Here is a 27,013-nt window from a genome sequence, read left to right on the forward strand (position 1 = left end):
GAGCTATTTTATTAGGAACTTTTAACATTCATCTTGTTTTCTTGTGATGTAAAATAAATGCATCAAATCTCTTTCAAATTTATCTTTAAAGATCAGCATTTTCCTCTCTTTATTAATAATGTTTTAAGATTTAAGAAATGATGTCTTTGAGGAAAGTACTTTCAGCATTACTGACTGAAGCAAAGCCCTGGTTCAAAATGGCAACCTGGCATTTTGTGTTTGTCCACGTGAGTCACACTAGATTTTGAAGAAGTCAATTTCTTTTCATTAGAAATGGTTTGCTGTTAAAGAACATATAATTATGTCTTTTGTTCAGTTTATTTCAATGAAATGAACTTGAATATAAATTAAAGAGATAAGTGATTTATTTTAAAAATGGAAAAAACTAAAAAGGGAGGGGGGGGGGCTCAGCTTTTTTAAGCCCCTTAAGAGTAGGGGCCTCTTTGTATATGTAAATATTTTTGTTCTCAACTGCATAGCATGGTGGCAGGAATGTAATAGGTGCTTAGTAAATATTTGTGGAATGAAAGCCATTCCCTACCGACATTCAGTGATATGTGCCACTTCAATCCCATTGAACTCCTGTAAAAGAAAAAATCACTGTCTAATTGACAATTACTAATCTGTGTTTTGTAGTATTTGTATGCCTGCAGATTTCTTAAGTGATAGTTTAATTGGGTTTAGAATTCTAGGTTGACGGTTTTTTTCTCCCAGCATGTTGAAGATACTCTCATTATCGTCTCTTGGTGGTGGTGATGGTGGTACTGGTAATGAGAAGTCTGCCTTTAGTTTGATTATTATTTCTTTGTGGGATAGCTTATTTTTCTCTGGTAGTTTTTAAGATATTCTCTTTATCTGTGATATAACAAGGTACAGATTTATTTTCATTTTTCACACTAGAGATTCTCTCTCCTTTTTTAGTTTGAGGATTCATGCCTTCTTCAATTCTCTGCTATTACTTCTTTGACATTATCTCTTCCATTTTCTGTTATCTCCTTCTAATATTTTAGAAATGTTGGTATGTTTTCTGCCGTCTTCTGTCTCTTAATTTTTCTTTCTTGTCTTTCTTTCTTGTCTGTCTTCCTTCCTTTCTTTCTTTCCTTCTTTCTTTCTCTTCTTTCTTTCTTTCTTCTTCCTTCCTTCCTTTCTTCCTTTCCTCCTTTCCTCCTTCCTTTCTTCCTTTCTTTCCTCCTTTTTTCCTCCTTTTTTCCTTTATGCCCTCCTTCCCTTCTTTCTTTCTTTCTTTCTTTCTTTCTTTCTTTCTTTCTTTCTTTCTTTCTTTCTTTCTTTTCTTTCTTTCTTTCTTTCTTTTCTTTCTCTCTCTCTCTCTCTGCCTAGCATTCTGAGTAATTTTACTCTACCAATTTATCAACTATCATTGTAAGGCTGTGTAGCCTGCTGCTTAACCCATATTTTAAGTTTGTTTCTATGTCTATTTTTTTTCAAACCTATATTTCTTTTCTAGAATTTGTATTTGGTTCTTTCTCAGATCTGGTATTTTACAATACCCAGTTCTTCCTTTATTTTTCTGGATATGCTAATGATTTAAAGTCTCTTTCAGATTGCTTTGTTATCTATAATTCCTCAGATATGGATTCTCACGTTTGTTGTATCTGTCCACTTTCATGGCAGTGGGCTTTGTATGTTCTTTATAATTTTTACCTGAACTCTTTTCCCCCTCCCCCCAGCATTGGAATCACAAGCATTCTCTAGATTTAAAAAGTGTTCCTATGTTATATTTTTGTATTCACCCCTCATTGAGATCTATGGTTTTCACTGGTTCTGGGCCAGTTTTTTATGTTGGTTTTTAGCTTAGATTTTTCCATACAATGCAAGTGCTACAAAATCAGATTCCACAAATGGCACAGGCTGGACCTTCCATGTTTTCACCAGTGATTCTATCTAGAATAACAAGGGAGCCTGTTTCTATCCTGTGCCCCCAGTTTGGGCTTTCCTAGCTTTAATTTGAAAACTGGATATCCATTTAATTCCTGCTGTGTTTTTATTTTGTTTGTTTGTTTTTTTAATTCAGAGAGTTAAATCATTTCCATTTTCCCTCTACACATGGAATCCTGCAGACTAGAACTTAGGACCCTATCCCTGGGGCTGCTGAGCTTCAGCTCCCACTTACCACTATGTTACTTAGTTTTGGCATCTAGAGATTTTCCTTTCTTACTTTTGAGCTCAAATATAATTTTGTTGTTGTTGTCAAATTGCATCCAGTATTTCTCTTTTTGGAATAAGATGGGGACTTTCCACATACTCACCTTACCATTTTGTCAGGGAAAATGGAACCATACAGTTTAAAATTATTTTTTTCTTGACTCACTATTTTTAACAATTTGTGTTATGCAGGACACCCTTAGTCTGTAAAATAAATATGATTCTATCTGTAATTTCAACCACCTCTAGTTAACATCTTAACAATCAATAAGTAATTCTTGCAACCCACTGGAGATTGAAGTAGGATTTACAAAACCTAGTGTATTTCATTATTATATAAAGGTTGTTATTTCTTAAAAGTTTGACTACTTATATAAGATTAAATAACTGAAAGTCTGCTTAATAATATTGAGAGAAATTGCTGAATTAAAAATTTTAAATATACCATTTTTATGCCATTATTTATATAATCATTAATTTTTATCCTTGTTTAGGAGAGTGGATGCCAGCATGTGTATCAGTATACCCATAGTCTTGACAGTAGAAACATCATATTACCATTTCTTTTATTGTATCTTTAAGAAAGGTATATCTTTAGCATATATCTTAAACAATGAAAAGAGAAACATCACATTACTGCTACAAGTAATATCTTTTTAAAGATCTAACAAGATCTGACAGTGATATCACTTGGAGAATATGATATACTAAACTGTAAAGAATACTGGGAAAAAGTAAGACAGTCTCCTTATTTGACCAAAAATGACTGTTTTTTCAGAGTTTTTGCTTTCATCCTTTTTTCAGACATATAAGGAAAAAATGAAGGAAGATACATCGACACATACAAAGGAATGCCAACAACCAAGTGAAGGCAGCATTTCCTTTCCCCTTTACATTTCACACCCTGTAAGCCAGAAGAAGAAAAATGTCTACCGAACAGGCCAGACCACCTTCATAATTGGAGAAACACCAAAAGGGATCCGCAGGTATGTCATCTATAACAACATTGGACTTTATGAATGATTCTCAAAAGAAATATAACTACCTAGTAAAATACACAAATTATTTGAATTTTAACTATACCTGGCATCTGAATATTTCAGAGAAATATGAATTTGTACACTTTAAAAAATAAATCCCGGAATTCCCTGGTGGTCCAGTGTTTAGAGCACTTTCACTGCAGTGGCCTGGGTTCAGTCCCTGGTCGGGGAACTAAGATCCCACAAGCCACGCAGCACAGCCAAAAAAAAAAAAAAAAAAAAAAATCCCAAATGTTTTAGTGTTTTCAGAAAGCTAATCCCCAAATTGATAAAACATGAAATTATTTTATATAAATGAAATACTTAAGTGCATTATATTCATTCACTCATTGAGTATTTATTGAGCATCTAATATGCACTCAGGCATTTTGCTAGATGCTAAATATACAGTGTAAAAAAAGAGGCATAGAGCTTACAGTACAGTGGGATGGGGGTTGGCATCAAACCGTAAAATTTTCAAAAGTAAAAAAACTTATAAATAAATAATTATAAAATGGTGTGTTATAGGAAAAAAGTAGACAGGCCCCCTTTATAGAGAATAATGGGATCGGGAGGGATATAACTCCCTTTCTAGTGGGTAGTCAGGGAAGACCTCTCTATACGAGTGACATTTAAGTTAAGACCTGAAGGATAATGAGGCAAAGAACCAAAGTAAGAACTTTCTGAAGAGGAAGGAGGTTTTGAGAGAAGACTGGTGTACTTAGTGCATAATAAATCAAGCAGAGAATGGCATGAGATGAAGGGAGAGACATAGATGGGGCTGGAGCATGCCAAGCCTTGTAGATTATAGAAAAGAATTTGGATTTTGTTCCAACTGCAGTAGAAAGCTGTTGAAGCATGACATGATCTTATGTATGTTTCTAAAAGATTTTTCCAGCTTCTTCATGGAAGAGGGCAGAGTGGACTAAGGGAAACCATAAGGAACTAGGTGATGGTGGTTTGCAATAGAGTAGTTGCCATGGAGACAGAGCTGAATGGATAAATTCAGTATGATGTTGAACTGGTTTTTGGGAAGGGGAGAAGACAGGATTACTCCCAATTTTCTGCCTTAAGCAGCAGACTGGATTCACTGAATGGGGAAAACTAGGAGAGACACAAGTTTGGAGTAAAAAAAAAAAATCAAGAGTTCTCTTTTGCTCATATTAAATTTGAGGATATAGGGAAATGTCACATGGGCAGTGGATATGCTACTCTGAGATTTGGAGACTGGAGGTCTAAATTTCGAAGTTATCAGCATAGACATTATAAATAGATTACAGATAGTTTTTATAGCCATAGACTGTGTGAACAGCTTAGGAACAGAACACAGAGAGGAGAGGAGAAGCCCCAGTACTGAGCCCGGAGAGTGACTGTGGCCTACTGGGTAGGAGGCCCAGTGCAAGGTCCTAAAGTCCAAGACAAGTGAGAGTTTCAAAAAGGAGGGAACACTTAACTTTATTGACTGCTGCTGAGAACCAGAATCAGAAGAAGTGGGAAAGCCCCTGGAGCTGAAGAACTCTTTGGTCACCTTTCCATGAGCAGTCGAAGTAGGCAGATGCCAGGGTGAGGTGGGCAAGCAGTGAAAGGGCAAGCCCCTGGGACTGCTCCTTAAGTTTGGACGTGGAAACTAGCAGTAGCTGGAGGGCATTGTGGGATGAAGTGTAGTTTGTTTTTAAGTTGGGAAGATAATAGAACCTGTTTGTGTGTTGAGGAAAAAGACTAATAGGAAAAAAAGAGATCATGCCAGAGAGGTGATAACAGAAGAAGTGAAGTCCTGGAGGCAGGAGAAGGTGGGATCCAGACCACAGGCGGAAGATCTAGCCTTTGAGAAGTAGTAAGAGAAAGGGATAAAGAAAGGCACAGATACAGCGATATTTCCTCAATTAATTGAGAATTAAAGTCATCAGTACAGAGGGAAAGAGATTTGGGGAGAGAGAAATTATGAAAGAAGTCATTAGTGGAAGTCATAAAGTAGGAAAGCAAGCTTAGTGGGGCTAGACTTCCTGGGTGATGTTAAGTTCCTATTTGAGAGTAATTCCAGTAAAACCATCTGTGCAGTGGTGCAGACTTCATTCAGCAAGCTTCAGTTGTTCAGTTGCAGACACAGAATAGGGAAACAGCTGAGTTTTACCAGGAGAAGGAGAGAGAAGCAAGGAAGCTAAAGGATGTTTGCAAAGAAACGATTATAAAATTGAACATAAGCTGGAAAAGGGGAGGCTGATGTTAGTGAGAAAGCAGAAGAGTCAGCAAATTGGAGGACTTGATGAGATGAAGGGTATATTCCAGCATTGTTGTCATTGGGATAATTGAGCAGTTGAACTGGAGCATGATATGATTGAATTCAGGGATTTGGAGGTTGTGCAGTTAATGGTAATGACATTAGTGGTATATGACTTTGGGAATAGGAGTTGGGTGGGACATGGAATCGAGTCTGTGGAGGTGAGGTCAAGAAACTGGTGAGCCAGGAGTTGGGTGGGACATCCACATGGATACTGATGTTATCAAGAATGATGGCAGGAGATGGGAAAGGAAGCAACATTAATCCAGGATCTTGAGTGTTCAGTCACTATCAGGAAGCAACTAGGAAGTCAGTTAACAAGGTGGGGTGAGGGTGAGAATGGTTAAGCTGGATAGCACAAACCTTAAAGAGGGGAAGGAGTTTTTAAGAAAAAATGATCTGGAAGCAGCAATGGGAAGCATGAACCCTGAGGTTTAAGGATGTGAGGTATAAGATCTTGACTTGTGAGGGCTGCAGTGGGGAGGCAGTATCAGGAGGAGACAGAGGGCTCCTTGGGTAGAAGACACAGGACAGTTAGTAGATCATAGCCTGGTTCCAGGGGCACCGAGGAATGGTCTGGAAGGATGAGGGATTGGATTAGATCAGGGATGTAGAGACTAGCAGGGGGATGAGCAGCCAGTGGTTATGTGTAACTGAGAAGTAGTGACTGAGGTAAGCAGGGAGAGGAGGCATGGTCCAGTTGGTCCTGACAACTTCTACGGACAATAGGAAAATGGTGGTTGCTCTGCGTGTTCCAGATGCTTCCCTCGGGTTTTGGCAACTCCCAGGCAACCTGTCCCTTAGCTCCTCGGGTGCTGGTGTGGCAGATTGGAGCACGCCTCTCAGCTGCCCACCGTTGCCCACAAAGGTGAACACCCCACACTGCTATAGCAACACAACTCCTCACAAACAGATTTACAACAATGATTTTGGGTAAATTGCGGTTAATTTTCATCAGGCAATTATTTTTGCTAGGAGACCAACCATATACATTTTACCAGTCTTTAAGCACAAGCGTCTTATCCCCTTTAGCACTGTATATAAAAATAAAAGTATTAACAGTAATTAGTTTTTGCCTCTTTTTCTTTTCTCTACTTAGCCTAGGGATAAATGCCTCATGCTAAATAAAAAGGTGAAGGGTGTCTAATATTAGAATGCCAACATCTGAACTAGGGATCGGTGTCCAAACTGCTAGCACCTCTTTCCTGCTAACCATTCTACTTTATGTGAATCAAGAATTTGTACCATGCTGTAGCCCCATGGATTATCTGAATGAAGTTTCAGTCCTACCTTCACTTCAGAAAGCTTAGGCAGAAAGAACATGGTTTTAGCTGTGTTCCATCCCTTCTCCTTCAGTTCCTCTAGAAAAAAAGGAGAAATATTGAATTTTTTCCGTGATACATAAATACTATTGACACACTTGCTGAAAGACTGAAAGATACCTAACTTTGATTTCCTTTGCCCCACTGCTGCCCCTTTCTCTAAATGGATTATGAGTGTCTACAAAATTTTCTTCACAAAGTGGTGGCTAGCTTATATCCCCAGGTTGTACCTTGCAATTCGTTGAGTGTTTAGAAAGACCAAGAATTACAAAAGCAAGTTTAGAAGGCAAAAATAAAATGAATTGTAATCATAGCTCATCCTGTAAAGGGCAACCACACAGCCCAATTTACTAGCATACTACTCAGGTAGAATAAGGTCTGAAGCACCTCTCCTCCCAGAGGTGACAGATTTGCAGGGTCATGGGTGAGGTCAGCACAGCAGAGGTGAAAGTACTTTGGCAACTGCTGAAACACTACCAAGTCTTGGATGAATAAAAGACATCAGCCTGTAACCCTGCCAATAACTTAATCTTCACAGCACAAATATTTATGAGAAAGGCCATGAAAATGATTCAGAGATGATTAGTAAACAAAATAATGACACTTCATTACTTCATGTGAAGTTAAAACTGGAACCTTTTAAGAACATACTTGTTGCTTTCCAACAAAGAACACTGGCCATATCCAGGACAGAAATTTGGAAACTTGTTTTTGTGTTATTAACTATTTTGTTGGCAATGAGAGTGGCTGTTGATCAGGCATAGATAGTACCTGCATTTGGAACAAGTAGCAGGACCGGTGTGGTGAGGACTAGAAGCCAGGGTACTCGTCTGAAGCCACATGAGAAAGTCATGAATTTGCAGCATGGGTTGCCACTAAAATCAAAGGAAACACAAACTTTATATAACCTGGTCTGAGTGGCAAAAATAATAGTGGCTTTAAATAAAGCTCCTGTTTACGTACATTTAAAAAAATCATTTTTTACCCTCAGGATTCTCTGTTGTATACAGGATAAAATTCAAACTTCTGAAATTGGCGTACGGATCCCTCATGATTTTCAGCCTTTTTCTTGGCAGATTCTCCTGCCCCTATGTGCACCAAGTCTTCTTGGAACTGGGCCCGTGCACGTTCCCTCTCTCCCTAGAAGGCTTCCTGGCTCATCTTTACCTGACTGGCTTGTGGTGACAGCAGAGAAGCCTTCCCTGCCACCTTGTCCACTACCAGTCACTGGCTTAGGTACCCCTTCTGTGGGTGCCAACAGGGTGCCGTATTTACCTCCATCATGGGGTTTATCACTCCCTTCTGGTTTGATTTTCATGTATCTCTCTCCCCCAACTAGACTATAAACTCCTTGACGACAGGGAACTGGGGTTTGTTCACTGTTGTATAGTTTCTTTTACAGTGCCTAGCAAATAAGAGGGCTCTATAAATATTTGCTGAGTGGATAAATGAATGTTGTAAGGAAATATTGTATAAAAATAGATATAATTCTACAATTTGGGGACTTTTAATCATGTGCTGCAGCACTATCTATGGCTTTTGTTTAAAAGAACATTTATAAGCATTGGGCTCTCCTGACTCATGGCCTAAACTCAGCATCAGCAAACCAATACCCTCTGTCTTAGTCTGCTATAACAGAATACCACAGACTGCGGCTTAAAAGACGGAAATTTACTTCTCACAGTACTGGAGCCTGGGAAGTCCAAGATCAGGGTGCCAGCTGATTTGGTTCCTGGTGAGAGCTCTCTCCCTGGCTTGCAGATGGCCACCTTCTCACTGCGTCCTTTCATGGCAGAGAGAGAGCTCTCTGGTGACTTTTTATGACCTCTTTTAACCTTAATTACCTGCTAAAGGCCCCATCTCCAAATACAGTCACACTGGGGTTTAGGGCTTCAACTTATGAATTTTGGGGGAGGATACAGTTCAGTCCATAGAACCCTCACCTAGGGAAAGGAGCAGAGTCTAGTTCCCAGGGTTCCTAAACAACCTTTCCACTTCCATCTTAGCAGGGTTTCAGAAGGCTCATTTCCTCACACATGCATATGACAGCTTTTATTAATATCTTATACTAGGACTGAAACGCATTTCTTCAAATAGCATCTGACTTATTAGTTCAGCTATCTATACTGAAGTCAGATCAATACTGAAAAAGAATCTAGGTTTATCAGTTTAGAACTTTCCTTTAGGCTCATCAAAAAGTTGTGTGAAATTTCTATATTGTATTGATATTTGTGGAAGGAGAAAAGAGAAGATAGATGAAAAAAATTCCTGTCTTAATTTATCAGCATTTTCTCTTTTCTATTTATTAAGACCCTTCTTTGACAGTTTTATTTCATGGATCTTGAATGCAATATAGATTTCCAAATACAGATTAGATAAATTATGATTTTCATGTAAGGCATAAATTGGCTGACTGGAGTAGCAGCATGCTGGGATCACACAATTCCCAGGAAATGCCTGATAGTATAAGTCAGAATAACTTAAAAAGCTGGTAATTTCATGAGCTAGAATATTTTTTTCAATAGTGTAAGGAAAGAGATCACATTCTCCTAAGTGTAAAATGCATGTTCATTATGGAATTAAGCTAATATATGCTAAAGGAATACGATTACATTGCTTTGTTGCTACATAGCATAACACTGAAAACAAGCTCTTTAAAAATAAAATGTAATAAAAATAACCACTGGTTTTGTTCATTACATCTTCAGAAAACAATTTGAAGAAATGGCTTCTTATTTTAAGTTGTCTTCTGTAAAGGAATTTGCTAAATATATAACTAATGCCACATCAGAAGAACGACAGAAAATGCTAAGAGACTTTTATGCTTCTCAGGATCCAGAGGTAAAAGAATTTTTTGTGGATTCCCCTTCAGAATGCATTAAATCTGCCTATGAAGAAGGAGAGAGAGTCAGGAATCTGTCTGAAAAAAGAGAGTCTCTTATAAAAGAAAGGGTGTCAGATTCTGTAACTTTGTCATTTAAAAATTCTACCAAACAATTTTCTCAAATTTGCAGCCCAAAAATATATAAAGAAAAATCAATTAAGTTTCGAAATCACAGTTTCTATAGAGAAGAGGTGCTTTCTAATGATGTGGAAACTAAGAAATTACCTATAAGCTCTACCCAAGAGACGAACAATGGGAAAAACAGCCAAGCATCCAAAGATACTGTAGCGTCCTGTTTCCTGAACAGTAAGTCTGGAGCGTATGAGTTGGAAAAGTTGGAAAATACCATGAAAAACCGACAGAATCTCACAGGATTGGATGTTTCAAGAAATGGACCCCTTTTCAAAGTGGAAAACAAAAAGATAGAAAATCCAGTGTTAGAAAACACTTCTGTTGTAAGCTTACTTGGTGACACCTCTATTCTTGATGACCTCTTTAAAAGTCACGGGAACAGTCCCACACGACTGCCAAAGAAAGTTCTTTCAGGGCCCATGGAGAAAGCAAAACAGAGACCAAAAGATTTCTGGGACATCTTAAATGAACAGAATGACGAGAGTCTTAGTAAACTCACCGACTTGGCAGTAATAGAGACTCTGTGTGAAAAAGTGCCTTCTGCTGCATCCTCCAAAAGGAAAGAGGATCTTGAAGCTCCTCTTTGGAAATCAAATGAGAAATTTTTGTGGAAAAAATTTAACTCCACTGATACAGATGAAAGCACAACTAATACACAAGAGTAATACATAAACACACAAATTACTACAACCAATGAACTTCTGCCATCAACGTTTACAACACTGTATTCCACACTAATTATGTTACACAGTTGTCAACATATATTTTTAATAAACTCTTGCTCTAGGGTTTTCTTTTTAAGTCTAAAATGTTATCATGTATTGGTTTTCCTTGATAGCTGATTTGATCTTTTAAAAAAATATGATTGTATTATAGTATAAACCTCTTTTATGAAATGGAAAATATTCTGGATTTGTTATCAGGAGACCTGGGGTATCTCTCTTATTGTATAATTATGTGACCTTAGATAAGTCATTTAGGCTGGTGTGCAACCATTTCCTAACATGAAAGACGAAGGGCTTGAACTGGATCCACATGAGTGTCCTTCCAGTTTAAAAAAGCTTTGTTTCACTCTCCTAGATTCCATTAAGTCATAGGCCAAATTATGCTCACCCCCCAAATCAAATGTATACTAATGAGTTTCTTTCTTACTACCATTTGGAAAATTATTAACTTTTATTTTCCCTCAGTATCATGTACTACTATTATGAAATTATTTATACAAAAGTAATAACTAGTACTGAATACATGATGTATATTAAAATAGTAAGCTTATAAACTCAAAATCAAAGGGTTAATGTTGTATCACTTTGATATATGTTGCAGTAATACAATAAGTATACAATTATTATCATTAGCCATAGAACACCAATGCGTCAACTTTTTGTACAACTATATAAAGCTTTGTATAGTACTTTGCATTTTTTTAAGTATGAATAAATGAGTAAACATTTGATTTTATTTAAAACTCTTATGTTTTGTTGAACTTAACTTATATAGTTTATAACCAATGGAATGTGCTTGTTGTTGAATTCACTTATTTGGAAACATTCACTCAGCCCCTATGGGTGCTGTGCTAGGAGCTCGAGATGTACAGGTGAGGCACTGCTACCAGTAAAACAAAGGAAACCATATGTATAAAGAGTCGGGTCTGTAAAGCCCCTGGCATCATGCCTGGCACATGGTAGCAGGACCTGAGGCTTCTACTGACCCACACACAGATACACTGTGGCAACTTTCCCTCAGTTGAACCCGCAGGGCTATGATGGGAGGAAATATCCAGAAAATAGCAGTGAACCAGGAAATGGTGGTGCTCGGAGATCACTGTGAATTGTTACTGTATTGAGGGGAGGGGGCCTTTGGAGTACCCAGCCATTGCAGTGTGGAGCCATTGCTCAGAAATGGGGAAAAAAAGAAAGAAAAATCTTTTCTTAAGGGACTGAATGGCCAAGTATGTTTTTCTCTAGGGCAGTGTTGAGAGCTGTGAAATATATATTATTTCATGACCCAGTACACGTGTTAATACATATATATGAATGAAAATGTTTATGAAATAATATTTACCCTTAAGGCATGCAACATATTTTGGTATTTTCTCTTCTATTGCACTTTTGCCTCTTGTGTATGTATGTTTTTTAATGCTTTCATAACCCACTAAATTGATTTCATGACCCACTAATGACTGGGAACCGCAGTTCAAAAATTCTGTTTTAGGTTATATAGACTTAGTCTTTTTTTTTTTTTTTGCTGCTCGCAGCTGAGTTGTGTCCAGACTTATTAGATGCTACATTTCACCACCAGGAGCTTGCTACAAAATGAATGTGCTGTGCAGTGTGTGATAGACTTGACATATAAATGTTAGACTGCTGTGGGGTCAGCTGTACGAGGAGCTCAGAAAGAAAGTAGATGCATCTTCATCTCAGTTTATATATCAGACAGTAGAGTTCAGTCATTTTAATCAAAGTGTATCTTTCATAAAATAAAGTACCTTTTAATTTTTTTACATAGACATGACCTTAGAAACATAAAATGATGTTCATACAAATATTACCTCTATACTCTTCAAATATAATTAAATGCTATTTAATTTTAGATTTTTATCAGTGCTGGTCAAAATGGGAGCAAAAGTACAGATCTGGAGTTTAAAAATTAGTTTCCAACAGTTGTCAGTGAAATGTTTGTCATAATTATCATGTAGGAATGGTTTGCCAAGCAGAGTATGAGGTTCAGTATGGAAATGAGCCACTCAGAACGTTCCAGAAGGGTAACTTTAAGGGTTGACCTTCCTTGCAGTGGAGCAGTGGGAAGATTTGGTTCAACTATTGATGAATGTGAGAACAGACACTGTAATAAGAATCCTTCCTTCCCCACTCCACTAGTGTCATGCCACCAAGTTCTCCCAACTAAGAAGGTGACCACAGGCAAATCCCAGGCTTTCTTTCAGCATCAGTTTCCCCTTTAAATTTGAGATGGACTGTATCGGTAGTGTTGAAGCATTTTTTTTTTAATTTTTTATTTATTATTTATTTATTATTTTTTTAAATTTTTGGCCGTGTTGGGTCTTCGTTTCTGTGCGAGGGCTTTCTCCAGTTGCGGCAAGCGGGGGCCACTCTTCATCGCGGTGCACGGGCCTCTCACTATCGCGGCCTCTCTTGTTGCGGAGCACAGGCTCCAGACGCGCAGGCTCAGTAATTGTGGCTCACGGGCCCAGCTACTCCGCGGCATGTGGGATCTTCCCAGACCAGGGCTCGAAGCCGTGTCCCCTGCATTGGCAGGCAGATTCTCAACCACTGTGCCACCAGGGAAGCCCCCAAGCATTTTTTTAAGCAAAGGAACTCTACCGTAATTAGAGGCTCAATTATTTATAAGAATTAAAATGGAGGTCTGTTGATCCAAGCAGCACCACTGTGGCTCCGTGGAGCATTAGTTTGAAAACGACAGGGATGAGATCATTGCCAAAAAATCTTCCAACTTCAAGTTTCCATGATTCTATTTGCCACAATCTGTATTTTTTACTTCTCTTCAAAGCAGCAATAGAGTTTCTGGCTGCTAGCACTCAAAACAATTATCAGTATTGGAAACTGAGGCAAGATAACTGTGAGACCATTGCACTTGAACTCTTCAGAGTTCCCTTCAAGCCCTGAAACCACTTCTTTGAGTAAATTAACATCATCTGCAAGCAGTGCAGCTGCCCCTAAGTGTTCAAGGTGAAAGAGCCTTAGTTTGCAGAGATGAGTTGGTGATAAACTTTTCATCAATCCATAGAAAATGAGAAAGCCAAGGACAGTATAGGGTTGTTTTTAAAGTTGAATGAGCAGTTTTAAGATTCTGAAGTTATCCTTCATGATATAAAATAGTCATCTTTTATGAAATGATAGCATATCATAGTTTTTCGCCTATTTCATTGTCCTTACTTGATATAAAAGTTGATAACCATATGTCAGTTCCCAAAAGTTTTGACATTTACTAGTCTATAAAATCCAAAAGAATGGGTTCACTGCCTGCCTCAAAGGTCATTTTTCACATATGAGGCAATAGAGCTCCACGGTCACTATGTCATAAACCTAGTTAACAGTGGGTCTAGAACCCACCAAGGATGCCAGTGAACCTATAAGATGCTATAAGATGTATCTGCCTTCAAAGAGCCCAGAGTGCAGAGCACTTTTAGGCTCCTCACCTAATTCTCATTTAATCATCACTGATGTGATCTTGTTTCCCAGTTCTATCCCCACCTTTTGCAAAGCATCCTCCACCCAGCGCTTCTGGAGGGCCTTAAAGGGAAGGTTCGTAAGCTGAGGAACAGGTCTTGGCACTGGTGACACTGCATTTGCCCTGGGTGACAGCCCCATGCACTGCCCTGTCTCCACACCTCCCCCAGTGCTGGCTCCATGTGGTGTTTGTGGCAGGTGGAAAGAACACCGTTGCCTCACAGGATCTTGCAGAGTATTAAGTATGAAAACAGCCACTTGGGTGTTTACTTTCTGCCCCTAGGGGGAGAGACTCGGACTGACCTTCCCTTCAGAAGTCTAAGTCTGTGTGGTCCCCAGCCCTGAAGTGGCAAGTCAGAACTACCTGCAGAGGCTTTTCCACACACGGGTGCCCAGGTCCCTCCCCAGAAGATTCTAGTTCAGAAGGTCTAGGATTCAGCATAGATACCCATTTTTATTTTTAAAGTTTCACAATAATTCTGATATGTTAATGTTTTGTCTGAGACTTTGTTGCTGGACAGGACTCACTTGACCTCTCCAGTGAGCCCCCAACCCACGTGAAACCAGTGGACATGCAACTGAGCTCACGCTGGAGCCATCCTGTATTTTTTTTAGGCCCCAAAGTGGTTGTTATGTTTCCATAAAAATACCCACACACAGAATTGTTTCTCTGATTAAACTTTACCAAAAATACTTCATTTATTTATTTTTTTTACTGTAGGTTAACAATTTTTGTGGTAATATTTATCCCCTAAATTTCCAAATTTAAGACCAATCTTATTTCTATGAGCGTGATGCCCTTATGTCACTGACATGGATAATGCCCAATGGACATTCTTGGTTTTGTACTGCTTTCTCTCATAGTTAAAAATCAAGAATGCCTCTTTCTACAGATGTCTTTTTGCGCCCCTTCCTCTCATTGAAAGAAATAACTGAAACTCAATTTATATTGTTTATATATTTAAGCAAGGGGGAAAGTGTGCATCTTGGATGTATAGGAAATCTTGGAATTTCCTATACATCTCTAAGGAAACTCCAGTGAGTCCTCTTGTCAAATATGAGTTTTTGTCCCCCTCCCCATATCTTTTAACTTTGGGTTTTTCTTTATTTTTTGTAAAGTGAAACTTTGTAAAGTGAAACTGGACTGAAAGATGGACTTCAAAAGAAGCCTCATAATAGCTAATTCATATATATTTTCTTCTTTCCTAAAGCCATTATAAAAGTATTGATAAAAACAAAAAAAAAATCTTAATTTTTCAAAACATAAATGTCAACATGTGGTCATGGGAACTTCTGATTTTGCATGATCAGAGTCTGCCTGGCCTGCCCTTCTGCCAGTGTCCTCACTATGCTTCCAACAGTCAACTCTGTCTCACTGTATCAGCCAGTACTCACCGCCTTCCTGACCCAGTGCCAATGCCCTGAGTGGCCTCCCTTCAGCACTGCCTGGCAAAACCCCAGGTGTTTTCCAGGTCAGTCCTTACCCACCCCTCCCTGCCCCCAAGCATCCTGCGCACCAGTATCAATGGAGCCCCCAGTGCCCTGCCCAGCAACCTAATAGCTTCCCCTCCTCAATCAGCTTTCCCCACTCTCCGCAAACACTACATCAAACCTGCATCTCAGACTTCTTAACTCCCCAATTTCCCTATTTAGTAGATACCTCACCCTCCGGCTTCACATATTGGGAAATGCCATCAGCAAAGGAGCTCTGAATGTCATATGTGGGACACTGCAGAGGCCCTATCACCAGGCAAGTCAACCCCAGAGGCAGCAATTCACTGACCTCCCATGAAAAGGGAAAACCAACCAGTTAGTGGGGCCCTTGCAGAGGTGCCATTCACCACCTGAAATGGCCCAGAGCTGCCACATTGCCCTGAAAGGCATAACAGCCCCTATAGTCCTAAAAGACACCCTAGGGCACAGCAGTGTGCTGGGGGATGTTGGGGAGGACAGCCAGGTCTCAGGAAGACTGGAGGGTCCCCTAGGAAGGTATGTGGGTAAGGGAACAAGAGCCGCCAAGGAACCCAGGCACAAATGACGGGTGCTCTCTGAGTGAAGCATGATTTGGGCTGGAGTGATAAGAGCAGGTCACCCCCAAATTCTGGAGATGGGTCGGTGGCCAGACCTGAAAGAATGGGAAGGCCAGAACATCACTTCCTCCCTTGGCCTTTAAAACCCTAAATGAGCAGGAACGTGGGCCTAGTAGGGAAGTTGGAGCTTTGGACTGCCAAACATAAAAATGCTTCTGACGACTAACCTAACCTCCAAAATATGTAAGAGGGGCGGGGGACAAGAGGACGAAGGGGGAGACTGAGAGCTCGGGTGTCAATGACTGCAAGTCCTGAGTGTCGGGGCACTGGCAGCACCTCGCAGATTTCCGTCTCTGGGCAAGGGGAGGCTGATGGGCTTTTCCTCCCTCGCCTGTTACTCTGTGGGATGGTGTCGGGCACGTGGAGCCGCGCTGCGGCTTGCGGTGCTGGGTAGGACCACGGACCCGAGCGGGAGCGCGCGCTCTGCTCTGCCCCTCGCCCCCGCTTTTTCCCCCGGCCCTGCACTCCCTTTCCCAGGAGCGCTGTCGGGGAATCCACCTTACTCCCGGCTCCGCCTTCCCATCCCGCCCGGCAGGCAAATATTAGAGAGTGTATGTAGAAATTGCTTCAAGTAAAGCTCAAGTGAATTTTCCTCAGCGAGTTTCCAGAAGGCCACCCGCCGCCGCTGAGGATCGTCGCTGGAAACCCCCGCTGCAGTGCCACAAAACGGGAGAGGGGGTTCACCGCCCCCCAAGCAGGGGAGACAATCTGTTCCTCCGAATCAGGTTTATTTTCTCCTTTTGGGGGAAAAAAGAAGGAAAGCTAATTACATTACGCTCTGGCTGTATTGACGGAAAACATGGAAGCAAACTGCAGGGATTGCGCCTCGAGGGCGCGTGATCTTCCACTCGCCGCAAGCCTCAGGAAAGTCCCCGAGCCCCTCTGTGCGCAGGAAACGATGGGTGGCCGATCTCCACCGCGCCCCGGGGTCTCGTCCACCGCGAAAAGTGAGGCAAGGAAGGCGGAGGGGTGGCCGTTTGTGGGGTCCTGCTTACCCTCGAGCTTCGGGTGCAGGGAGCGCTTGATAATCCCCAACCCTGGTCTGGGGGACCAGGCGGGAGCTTGCGACCCCGCCGGGGACAGACAGGGGCGAGGGATGTGGGCTGGCGGCGGCGTGAATTCCCCCCGCGCGCACACACCACAGTTAGCTGCGCGCAGCCCGCGATCGCCCAGCACGCAGACACTGCTCGGGCAGGCGGGGTCAGCACTCTGCGGGTTGTGAAAGGCGAGACCCTCTGCCGGCCGCGCCGTGGCTGGGGGGATCGAGCCGACAGGGGCCCCTCCCCGCCGCCCGCGCCTGTCCCGCCCTGGCCGCGGAGGGCGCGCGGCCACCGGGTGTGAAGGGCGACGGTTTCTGCGGTCTGGCTGGCGGCCGGCCGAAAGATCAGCCTCCGTTTGATCCCCAGCGCGTCTAACTGAGGTCAAGCAAAGCAGGAGGGCGGAGGCGCCTGGGAGGTGGGCGGAATGGGAGCTCTGATGGAGGACGGTGAGGTGCGGAGGGAGGGAGGAAGGAAGCCAGCGGCTAGATGGAACTCCTCCTGGCGGGTTCCAAGCTCGGTACCTGCGAGTGCCCCTGGCCGGCTCGTCCAGGCACACCCGACAGTCGCGAAGCCGACGGTCCGGGGAGGAAATGGGGCCTAGCACCTACTTGCACAGCACCTAGACCAGAGCCAGCTGCTCCAGAAGCAGGCCCCCAACGTGTAAAAATACTCCACCTCCTGCCCTAACTCCATCCCTGCACTCCCCGCCTCCTCTGGGCCTGCTGCTTGTCCCAAACTGCACGTGTCGTACCCTCCCCCCCAAGATCATCCCTGCACCTGCCCTCCCTACCTTCCATCTTCCTCCCTCCATCCAAGCCTGGTGCTTGACCAAAGGCCCTTTCCCAGCCTAGAAAGTCAAGAGATCAAGTCCTGGAGATTATTTCTCCAAAGTAACGACTCAAACTGCCAAGGACCCGAGGTCCCGCCCCTCCACCTCCCATCTGGATGCCTGCAGACTTCTCCCTGGATTCCTACTCTCACTCCTCCTCCCTCCCTAATCCGTTTTTCACACTGCTTCCAAGAGCCTGTTGAAGCACAAGGGGACCCCGGTGGTGGTAAACCGCATATTTCCTCTGTTAAGCAGGCTAAGGGTGCTTGGGCTGGGGAATAAATGTTCTGAGGACTTCGGCTCACATTTATTGAGTGCTTACTATGTCATTTGTTAAACACTTCAAGTGGATATTCTCATTTGACTGCCCAACAACCCTTCCGAATAAGTGTTATTAAGTATTGTTATCTATTATTATTATCATCTATTATTATGAAAGAAGAAACTGAGGCACAGAGGATCACACAGCTTATGAGTAGCAGAGGCAATTTGGAGTCAGGCAGTCCTCCCCCACTCCCCGTGCGGCCCCCAGTCAATTTCTCCACCACTGCAGAAAGCCCTGACATTCCTATCAGGGATGGAATGACCCACAGCACCTGCTCCCTTTCCAGGACCCACACTGGCACCACAAGAGTCCCTAGCCCCCATTTCCTGTCTACGACTTAGGGGTGATTCCTCTCCACTGGCCTTTCTATGACCTAGGTAAGACGGGCAGACACTCGAGACGGTAAACAGGAACCATCTGATTACCATTTGCTCAAGTGAATCCCTGCTTTTTATTTCTGTGAACTGAACTATTATGTAATACTTGAACTATTATGTAATACACTACTAAATAACCAGGAGATCACTGAAGAAATCAAAGAGGAAATCAGAAGATACCTAGAAACAAATGACAATGAAAACACGACGACCCAAAACCTATGGGATGCAGCAAAAGCACTTCTAAGAGGAAAGTTTATAGCAATACAATCCTACCTCAAAAAACAAGAAACATCTCAAATAAACAACCTAACCTTACACCTAAAGCAATTACAGAAAGAAGAACAAAAAAACCCCAAAGTTAGCAGAAGGAAAGAAATCATAAAGATCAGATCAGAAATAAATGAAAAAGAAATGAAGGAAACAATAACAAAGATCAATAAAACTAAAAGCTGTTTCTTTGAGAAGATTAAAAAAATGGTAAACCATTAGCCACACTCATCAAAGAAAAAAAGGGAGAAGACTCAAATCAATAGAATTAGACATGAAAAAGGAGAAGTAACAACGGACACTGCAGAAATACAAAGGATCATGAGAGATTACTACAAGCAACTATATGCCAATAAAATGGACAACCTGGAAGAAATGGACAAATTCTTAGAAAAGCACAAACTTCCGAGACTGAACCAGGAAGAAATAGAAAATATGAACAGACCAATCACAAGCACTGAAATGGAGACTGTGATTAAAAATCTTCCAACAAACAGAAGCCCAGGACCAGATGGCTTCCCAGGCGAATTCTATCAAACATTTTGAGAAGACCTAACACCTATTCTTCTCAAACTCTTCCAAATTATAGCAGAGGGAGGAACACTCCCAAACTCATTCTACGAGGCCACCATCACCCTGATACCAAAACCAGACAAAGACGTCACAAAGAAAGAAAACTACAGGCCAATATCACTGATGAACTTAGATGCAAAAATCCTCAACAAAATACTAGCAAACAGAATCCAACAGCACATTAAAAGGATCATACACCATGATCAAGTGGGGTTTATCCCAGGAATGCAAGGATTCTTCAATATACGCAAATCGATCAATGTGATACACCATATTTACAAATTGAAGGATAAAAACCATATGATCATCTCAATAGATGCAGAAAAAGCTTTTGACAAAATTCAACACCCATTTATGATAAAAATCCTCCAGAAAGTAGGCATAGAGGGAACTTACCTCAACATAATAAAGGCCATAAATGACAAACCCACAGCCAACATCGTTCTCAATGGTGAAAAACTGAAAGCATTTCCTCTAAGATCAGGAACAAGACAAGGTTGTCCACTCTCACCACTATAATTCAACATAGTTTTGGAAGTGTTAGCCACAGCAATCAGAGAAGAAAAAGAAATAAAAGGAATCCAAATCGGAAAAGAAGAAGTAAAGCTGTCACTGTCTGCAAATGACATGATACTATACATAGAGAATCGTAAAAATGCTACCAGAGAACTACTAGAGCTAATCAATGAATTTGGTAAAGTAGCAGGATACAAAATTAATGCACTCTTGCATTCCTATACACTAATGGTGAAAAATCTGAAAGAGATATTAAGGAAACACTCCCATTTACCACTGCAACAAAAAGAGTAAAATACCTAGGAATAAACCTACCTAAGGAGACAAAAGACCTGTATGCCGAAAATTATAGGACACTGATGAAAGAAATCAAAGATGACACAACAGATGGAGAGATATACCATGTTCTTGGATTGGAAGAATCAGCATTGTGAAAACTACTATACTATACAAAGCAATCTACAGATTCAATGCAATCCCTATCAAACTACCACTGGCATTTTTCACAGAACTAGAACAAAAAAATTCACAATTTGTATGGAAACACAAAAGACCCCGAATAGCCAAAGCAATCCTGAGAAAGAAAAACGGAGCTGGAGGAATCAGGCTCCCAGACTTCAGACAATACTACAAAGCTACAGTAATCAAGACACTATTGTACTGGCACAAAAACAGAAATATAGATCACTGGAACAGGATAGAAAGCCCAGAGATAAACCCATGCGCATATGGTCACCTTATTTTTGATAAAGGAGGTAAGAATATACAATGGAGAAAACACAGCTTCTTCAATATGTGGTTCTGGGAAAACTAGACAGCTACATGTAAAAGAATGAAATTAGAACACTCCCTAACACCATACACAAAACTAAACTCAAAATGGATTAAAGACCTAAATGTAAGGCCAGACACTATAAAACTCTTAGAGGAAAACATAGGCAGAACACTCTATGACATAAATCACAGCAAGATCCTTTTTGACCCACCTCGGAGAGAAATGGAAATAAAAACAAAAATAAACAAATGGGACCTAATGAAACTCAAAAGCTTTTGCACAGCAAGGGAAAACATAAACAAGACGAAAAGATAACCCTCAGAATTGGAGAAAATATTTGCAAATGAAGCAACTGACAAAGGATTAATCTCCAGAATTTACAAGCAGCTCATGCAGCTCAATATCAAAGAAACAACAACCCAATCCAATAATGGGCAGAAGACCTAAATAAACATTTCTCCAAAGAAGATATACAGATTGCCAACAAACACATGAAAGTATGCTCAACATCACAAATCATTAGAGAAATGCAAATCAAAACTACAATGAGGTATCACCTCACACCAGTCAGACTGGCCATCATCAAAAAATCTACAAACAATAAATGCTGGAGAGGGTGTGGAGAAAAGGGAACCCTCTTGCACTGTTGGTGGGAATGTAAATTGATACAGCCACTATGGAGAACAGTATGGAGGTTCCTTAAAAACCTAAAAATAGAACTACCATATGACCCAGCAATCCCACTTCTGGGCATATACCCTGAGAAAACCATAATGCAAAAAGAGTCATGTGCCACAATGTTCACTGAAGCTCTATTTACAATAGCCAGGACATGGAAGCAACCTAAGTGTCCATCATTGGATGAATGGATAAAGAAGATGTGGCACATATATACAATGGAATATTACTCAGCCATAAAAAGAAATGAAATAGAGTTATTTGTAGTGAGGTGGATGGACCTAGAGTCTGTTATACAGAGTGAAGTAAGTCAGAAAGAGAAACAAATACCTTATGCTAACACATATATATGGAATCTAAAAAAAAGAGAAAAAAAAAAGGTTCTGAAGCACCTAGGGGCAGGACAGGAATAAAGAGGCATATGTAGAGAATCGACTTGAGGACACAGGGAGTGGGAAGGGTAAGTTGGGACGTAGTGAGAGAGTAGCATGGACATATATACATTACCAAATGTAAAATAGATAGCTAATGGGAAGCAGCCACATAGCACAGGGAGATCAGCTTGGTGATTTGTGACCATCTAAAGGGGTGGGGTAGGGAGGGTGGAAGGGAGATGCAAGAGGGAGGCGATATGGGGATATATGTATATGTATAGCTGATACGCATGTTTATAAAGCAGAAACTAACACACCATTGTAAAGCAATTATACTCCAATAAAGATGTCCAAAAAAAATTTTTTTTAATTAAAAAAAAGGAAGGGAGCATGGTCTGCTTCTGGCTGCAGCTCTGCAGTCTCCCTCTAGTGCCCCCTATTGGCAGAGCCAACGGGGCCAGTGACAGAGGGGAGGGTCAGAGTCCTATGATGGCCCCACAGGACAGAGCAGAGCAGAGTTGACTGGATTGGGAGCTTAATAACTGGCACAGGGGAGAAGGGCAAAGAGAAGGGAGACTGGGAGCAGGAATCACCAGCAGGGGAAGAGACATAGCTATGGGAGAAGGTGGGAGAGTTCTCCCCAGTCACCTCTTCTGGGGCATCAAATGGAGAGAAGATAGAATACCCTTGAAACAAACAGTGTCAGATGGGCTGACTTTGCCCCAAGCCCATTACCTGCCACTTCACACGCCAGAGTTAGTAACACATACCAACACATACATATATACTATACAGACCATACACCACACACACACCACACACACACCACACATAGCACACACACACACAGCACGCACACACACCACACACACCACATACACACACCACACACACCACATACACACACCACACACACACGCCACACACACACCACACACAGCACATAAACACACCACACACACACACCACACACAGCACATAAACACACCACACACACACCACATAAACACACCACACAAACCACATAAATACACCACACACACCACATAAACACACCACACACACCACACACACACACCACACACACCACATACACACACCACATACACACCACACACACCACATACACGCACCACATAAACACACCACACACACGACACACACACACCACACACACCACATAAACACACTACACATACACACCACACACACCACATAAACACACCACACACACACCACATAAACACACCACACACACACAACACATAAACACACCACACACACACAACACATAAACACACCACACACACACCACACACACCAGATAGACACACCACACACACCACACATACACCATGCTTTTGCTCATGAGATTCCTCAGCCTATGTCCAGTTCTCCAGAAGTGGGTCTGGGACAAGGTTTGGTCTGCATGTGATATATTAAAGAAGTGCCACCAGGGGAGGGGGAGGAGGCAGGAAGCCAAGCAAGGATGTGATTTCAGGGTGCATCCAGTGGATGTAGCTTCAATCTGAATTTGCTGGGGACTCTGGAGGCTAAGTTGTACCCACAGCCATCCTAACCTGAGGCCAGAGAACCTGGATTTCATACTCCTGCACTTAGGAGTCAGAGTCAGCAGTGTCTGACCCTCCTTTGCCCTGGCGACTCTTAACCAATGGCTGACCCTGCAGTTCCATTCCAGGTCAAGATGAGTGGTATTCAGAGTTGTCACTCTTAGATGGCCTTCCTCCCTTCCTCCCTCCCTTCCTTCCTTCCTTTTTTCCTTCCTTTCTTTCCTAACACTTGTGGGGCCTGGGTAGCATTGCATGTGGAGGCTCCAGCCCACAGCTTACCCTCCTTCTCTCCCTGCCCATGGCTCCATTAGTCACTGAGAGGGGCCTCACATGTAACTGTGTGGACATCCCAGCTCTGTGCATATAACTTCTAGTTCCACCGAATACATACCCTTTGGCCACCCCTCAGGCCCAGGAGTCCATATATCAAGTGTACACTCCAGGCAAGAGATCTGCCTGAGCCTTGGAAACAGTGGAGTATTTTTATCATTTCGGTTTTTATCTCTCCTTGGGTAAAAGCTGAACACGCTACTTTCCTTATTTTGTTTCCCTAAACATTTTAGCATGCGTACTAAACAGACCAAATCTGTGGGTAATCAATATTTTTATCCTCCTCCTTAAATCCAAGGACCTTAGAACATTTTAACTCTGAGTCTCCCTTCCCAAATTGTGTGCTCTTTTTATTATGTTTTATCTCTTTAAAAACCCCACAGAACATTATTGTTATTTAGGTTTGATACAGGTAATTCTGTTTCCTTTTATGCCCATATTTTTATTTTCTTTGTTCATCAATCCTTATTGCTTCTTTGACCGTCCATCCCTTTTTCCATCTATCTGAAGTGCATCCCAGAATTTCCTTTTGGTAGCTTCTGTTGGGGGGAAAAAAAACCCCTAAGTTTATCTTTTTCTGAAAAGTGCTGATTTCAGCACCTTATTAATTCTTTCATATCCTAAAGGGCTTTTGAACAGTTTTTGTATCATCTGGTAAGGGTGGTAAAGAAAGTGAGGAGTTGAAGACTTTCCAATAAATGGAAAAGAGGAGGCAATGTTAATCAACTTGCTTTTCTTTGGGTGGTCCTTTATGCAAAGACATCAAAAAAAAAAATACAGCTTTGAGAAAGATGTACCTACAAAAGAGAAAATGATTCATCATTATTACTTTGATTTTCTTTTTTATGGTTCTCACCTCTTCTGAGGACTACAGGATACTTACAAAAAGTTTCTGTCCTTGAATGGCCTAAAGCATTTGGGCCATCCAAGCCTCCTAAAATTATTTATACACTCTGGTTCCATTTTATCAATTTCTACTCAATATTAATTCACCCTAGTCTGGCTTCCAGCCTCATAATTCTATCTAAACATCTCTCACTGAAGTCACCAATGGCCACTGTGTCAATTCAGGTACTTCTAGAAGCAGACTCCGAGATAGAGTTAGAGGTGTTTCATTGGGGCTAACACCTGTGAAAGATAAAGCAGGAAGAAGGAGCAGGCAGGGAGAGCCCCCTACCACGCTTTGATGTAGATCTGACACCTGTAAAGGAAGAGAGGGCAGGAAGGGGAGAGGGTAGGAAGGACACTGGGCTTCGGGGAGTCTGAGCCCTAGCACTACCACTCTGGTCAGCCACTGGTTGAGGGCTGCCCTGGAGGAACAGGCCTTGTTCAAATGCTGAGGCAGATCCTGAGGGCACCACAGCTAGAGGGTGTCAGAAACTGCACTCCTTGGGCCAGGTCCTCCCTGGCAGGGGGATCTGAGTGGTGTACTGACATGTGACCATGGCCACTGTGGCAATAAACCCAGGGTCGTCCTCCAGCCTTGATCTCACCTGACTTCTCTGAACATCAAGATTTTTGATCCGTCCCTTCTTCTGAGACTCGATCTTGCCTTGGCTTCTGTATCTCAGTATTTTCCTGGTTTACCTGAGATGTCACTGGAGGTTCTTTCTGAGAATTCTTTGCAGGTTCATCTTCATCCACGTGACCTTTATACATGGGTATTGTCCAAGCCTTACTCTTAGGTCTTCTGTTCCACATTCTCCCAGGTGATCTCACCCACACCCATGACTTAAATTACAATCCTGATCTAGAACCCAGTCTCAAACTGGCAACTATCAGAGAGTCCTCTGACAGCTTGATTCAGTTTTGCACATGAGCCTCAGTCCTCCTCTGTCCCTCCAACCCTCAGCTTTCTCAGAGCACATTGCATCAGTAATCAATTCTGTAATCTGGACTAATAACTCCCACCCTCAGAGTTGACTGGGGTAATGTACTTGAAGATACTCTGTAAACTGTAAAACACACAAAATAATGTTGTTATTGTAACACTTTTCAAAGTTCTCTATTTTCTAGAAAAGACATCCCAAATCCCTCTTTGCATTAAAAATTCAGCCCGAAGTGTATTTTCTGCTACCCCATTCATTCACACTCTGCTCTGCATAAACATATCCCAAAGCTGTCTTACTTGAAACACTAGTATCCCTTAAGATAGAAGTTGATGCTCCATGAAAAAAGTCAAGTTTGAGAAATATTGCTCTCCTGGAAAGTTAAAATATACTCTGTTATATTAAAGGTCCTGAGAAGCATAACCTTTTTCACCACTTTTTTCAACTGCCTCAGCCATAGGGCCTTTTTTTTTTTTTCCATGCCACACTATAAAATTCCTGTGGGCCACTAGTGTTCACACAACAGGTAGAAAACTTTGCTCTATGCAGGTGGGACAACTAACTATTCCACCTAAAGAGGCCATCCACAAGTTCTCCCTACCAAGATTCCCCCCCCTAGTAGGGGGAGACCTGACTCACATCCTTTTCAAAGCCTGGCTGTTCCCTCTCTTCCTTCTATTCTGTGAGCTCCTTAGAATGGTTCCAATAAACCCACCTTGTTGAACCAGGTTGTCCAGTGTAAGTTCCGTTGGTCAAAACTGAAATGCTGCCTGACACACCAGTGGGCAAAAAGTCAGTGGAGGGCCCAGAGTCCCAAACTGGAAGTTTCCCGAACACCCCTTACATTTGAATGGATAAATAAATTGTGGTGTATCCCTACAATGGGATACCGTACAGCAATGAGAATGGACTGTCTTCCACATGGGCAATAATATGCATGAATTTCACAAATATAATTAGACAAAAAAGTGAGGCATAATATGAATCCTTTTTTATGATGGTAAAAAACAGGCAAAAGTAACCAATGCTATTAGACGTCAGGATGGTGGTTGCCATTGGAAATGAACAGGGTGCAAGAGGGCTGGTTTCCTGGGTGTGCTCACTTTGTGAACATTCATGAGCTGTACCTTATGATGGATGCATTCTTCTGTATGTATGTTATACTTCAGTAAAAAATTTTGGAGGGGTGGTGTCAGAAAAGGTCATTCCCCACTGACAATTCCATTGGCAAAACCACCCAGAGGGAACATGTTGATTTCAGGACCAATATAAATGATAGCTCCAATATGATAGCCCCAGTTGTCTTAGCTCACTCTGTGTTTGGTTATCACATTTGTCTAAACATCTGTACCCATAACTTTTACATTTCTATGCATGTCAAAGAGTCATTCTGTATTAATCATGTTTTATGTTGTCTATATTTTATGATA

At 41.6% G+C, this 27,013-nt stretch overlaps 1 protein-coding gene across 9 annotated transcripts in view; it reads left to right on the forward strand.

Moving 5' to 3' along the window:
• Window positions 1-27,013, forward strand: part of ERCC6L2 (ERCC excision repair 6 like 2) — a 231,188-nt gene that overhangs the window by 140,000 nt on the left and 64,175 nt on the right. For 6 of the 9 annotated variants that reach the window (XM_068552815.1, XM_068552811.1, XM_068552810.1 and 3 more), the window contains exon 18: window positions 2,968-3,149. In XM_068552815.1, the coding sequence (XP_068408916.1) occupies window positions 2,968-3,149 (182 nt within the window). Of the gene's footprint in view, window positions 1-2,967; window positions 3,150-9,490; window positions 11,184-27,013 lie in introns of those variants that run through there. The other 3 variants (XM_068552809.1, XM_068552808.1, XM_068552816.1) reach the window with 2 other exon arrangements.

This window comes from Eschrichtius robustus, chromosome 10 (assembly GCF_028021215.1).
Source record: "Eschrichtius robustus isolate mEscRob2 chromosome 10, mEscRob2.pri, whole genome shotgun sequence".
NCBI lineage: Eukaryota > Metazoa > Chordata > Mammalia > Artiodactyla > Eschrichtiidae > Eschrichtius > Eschrichtius robustus.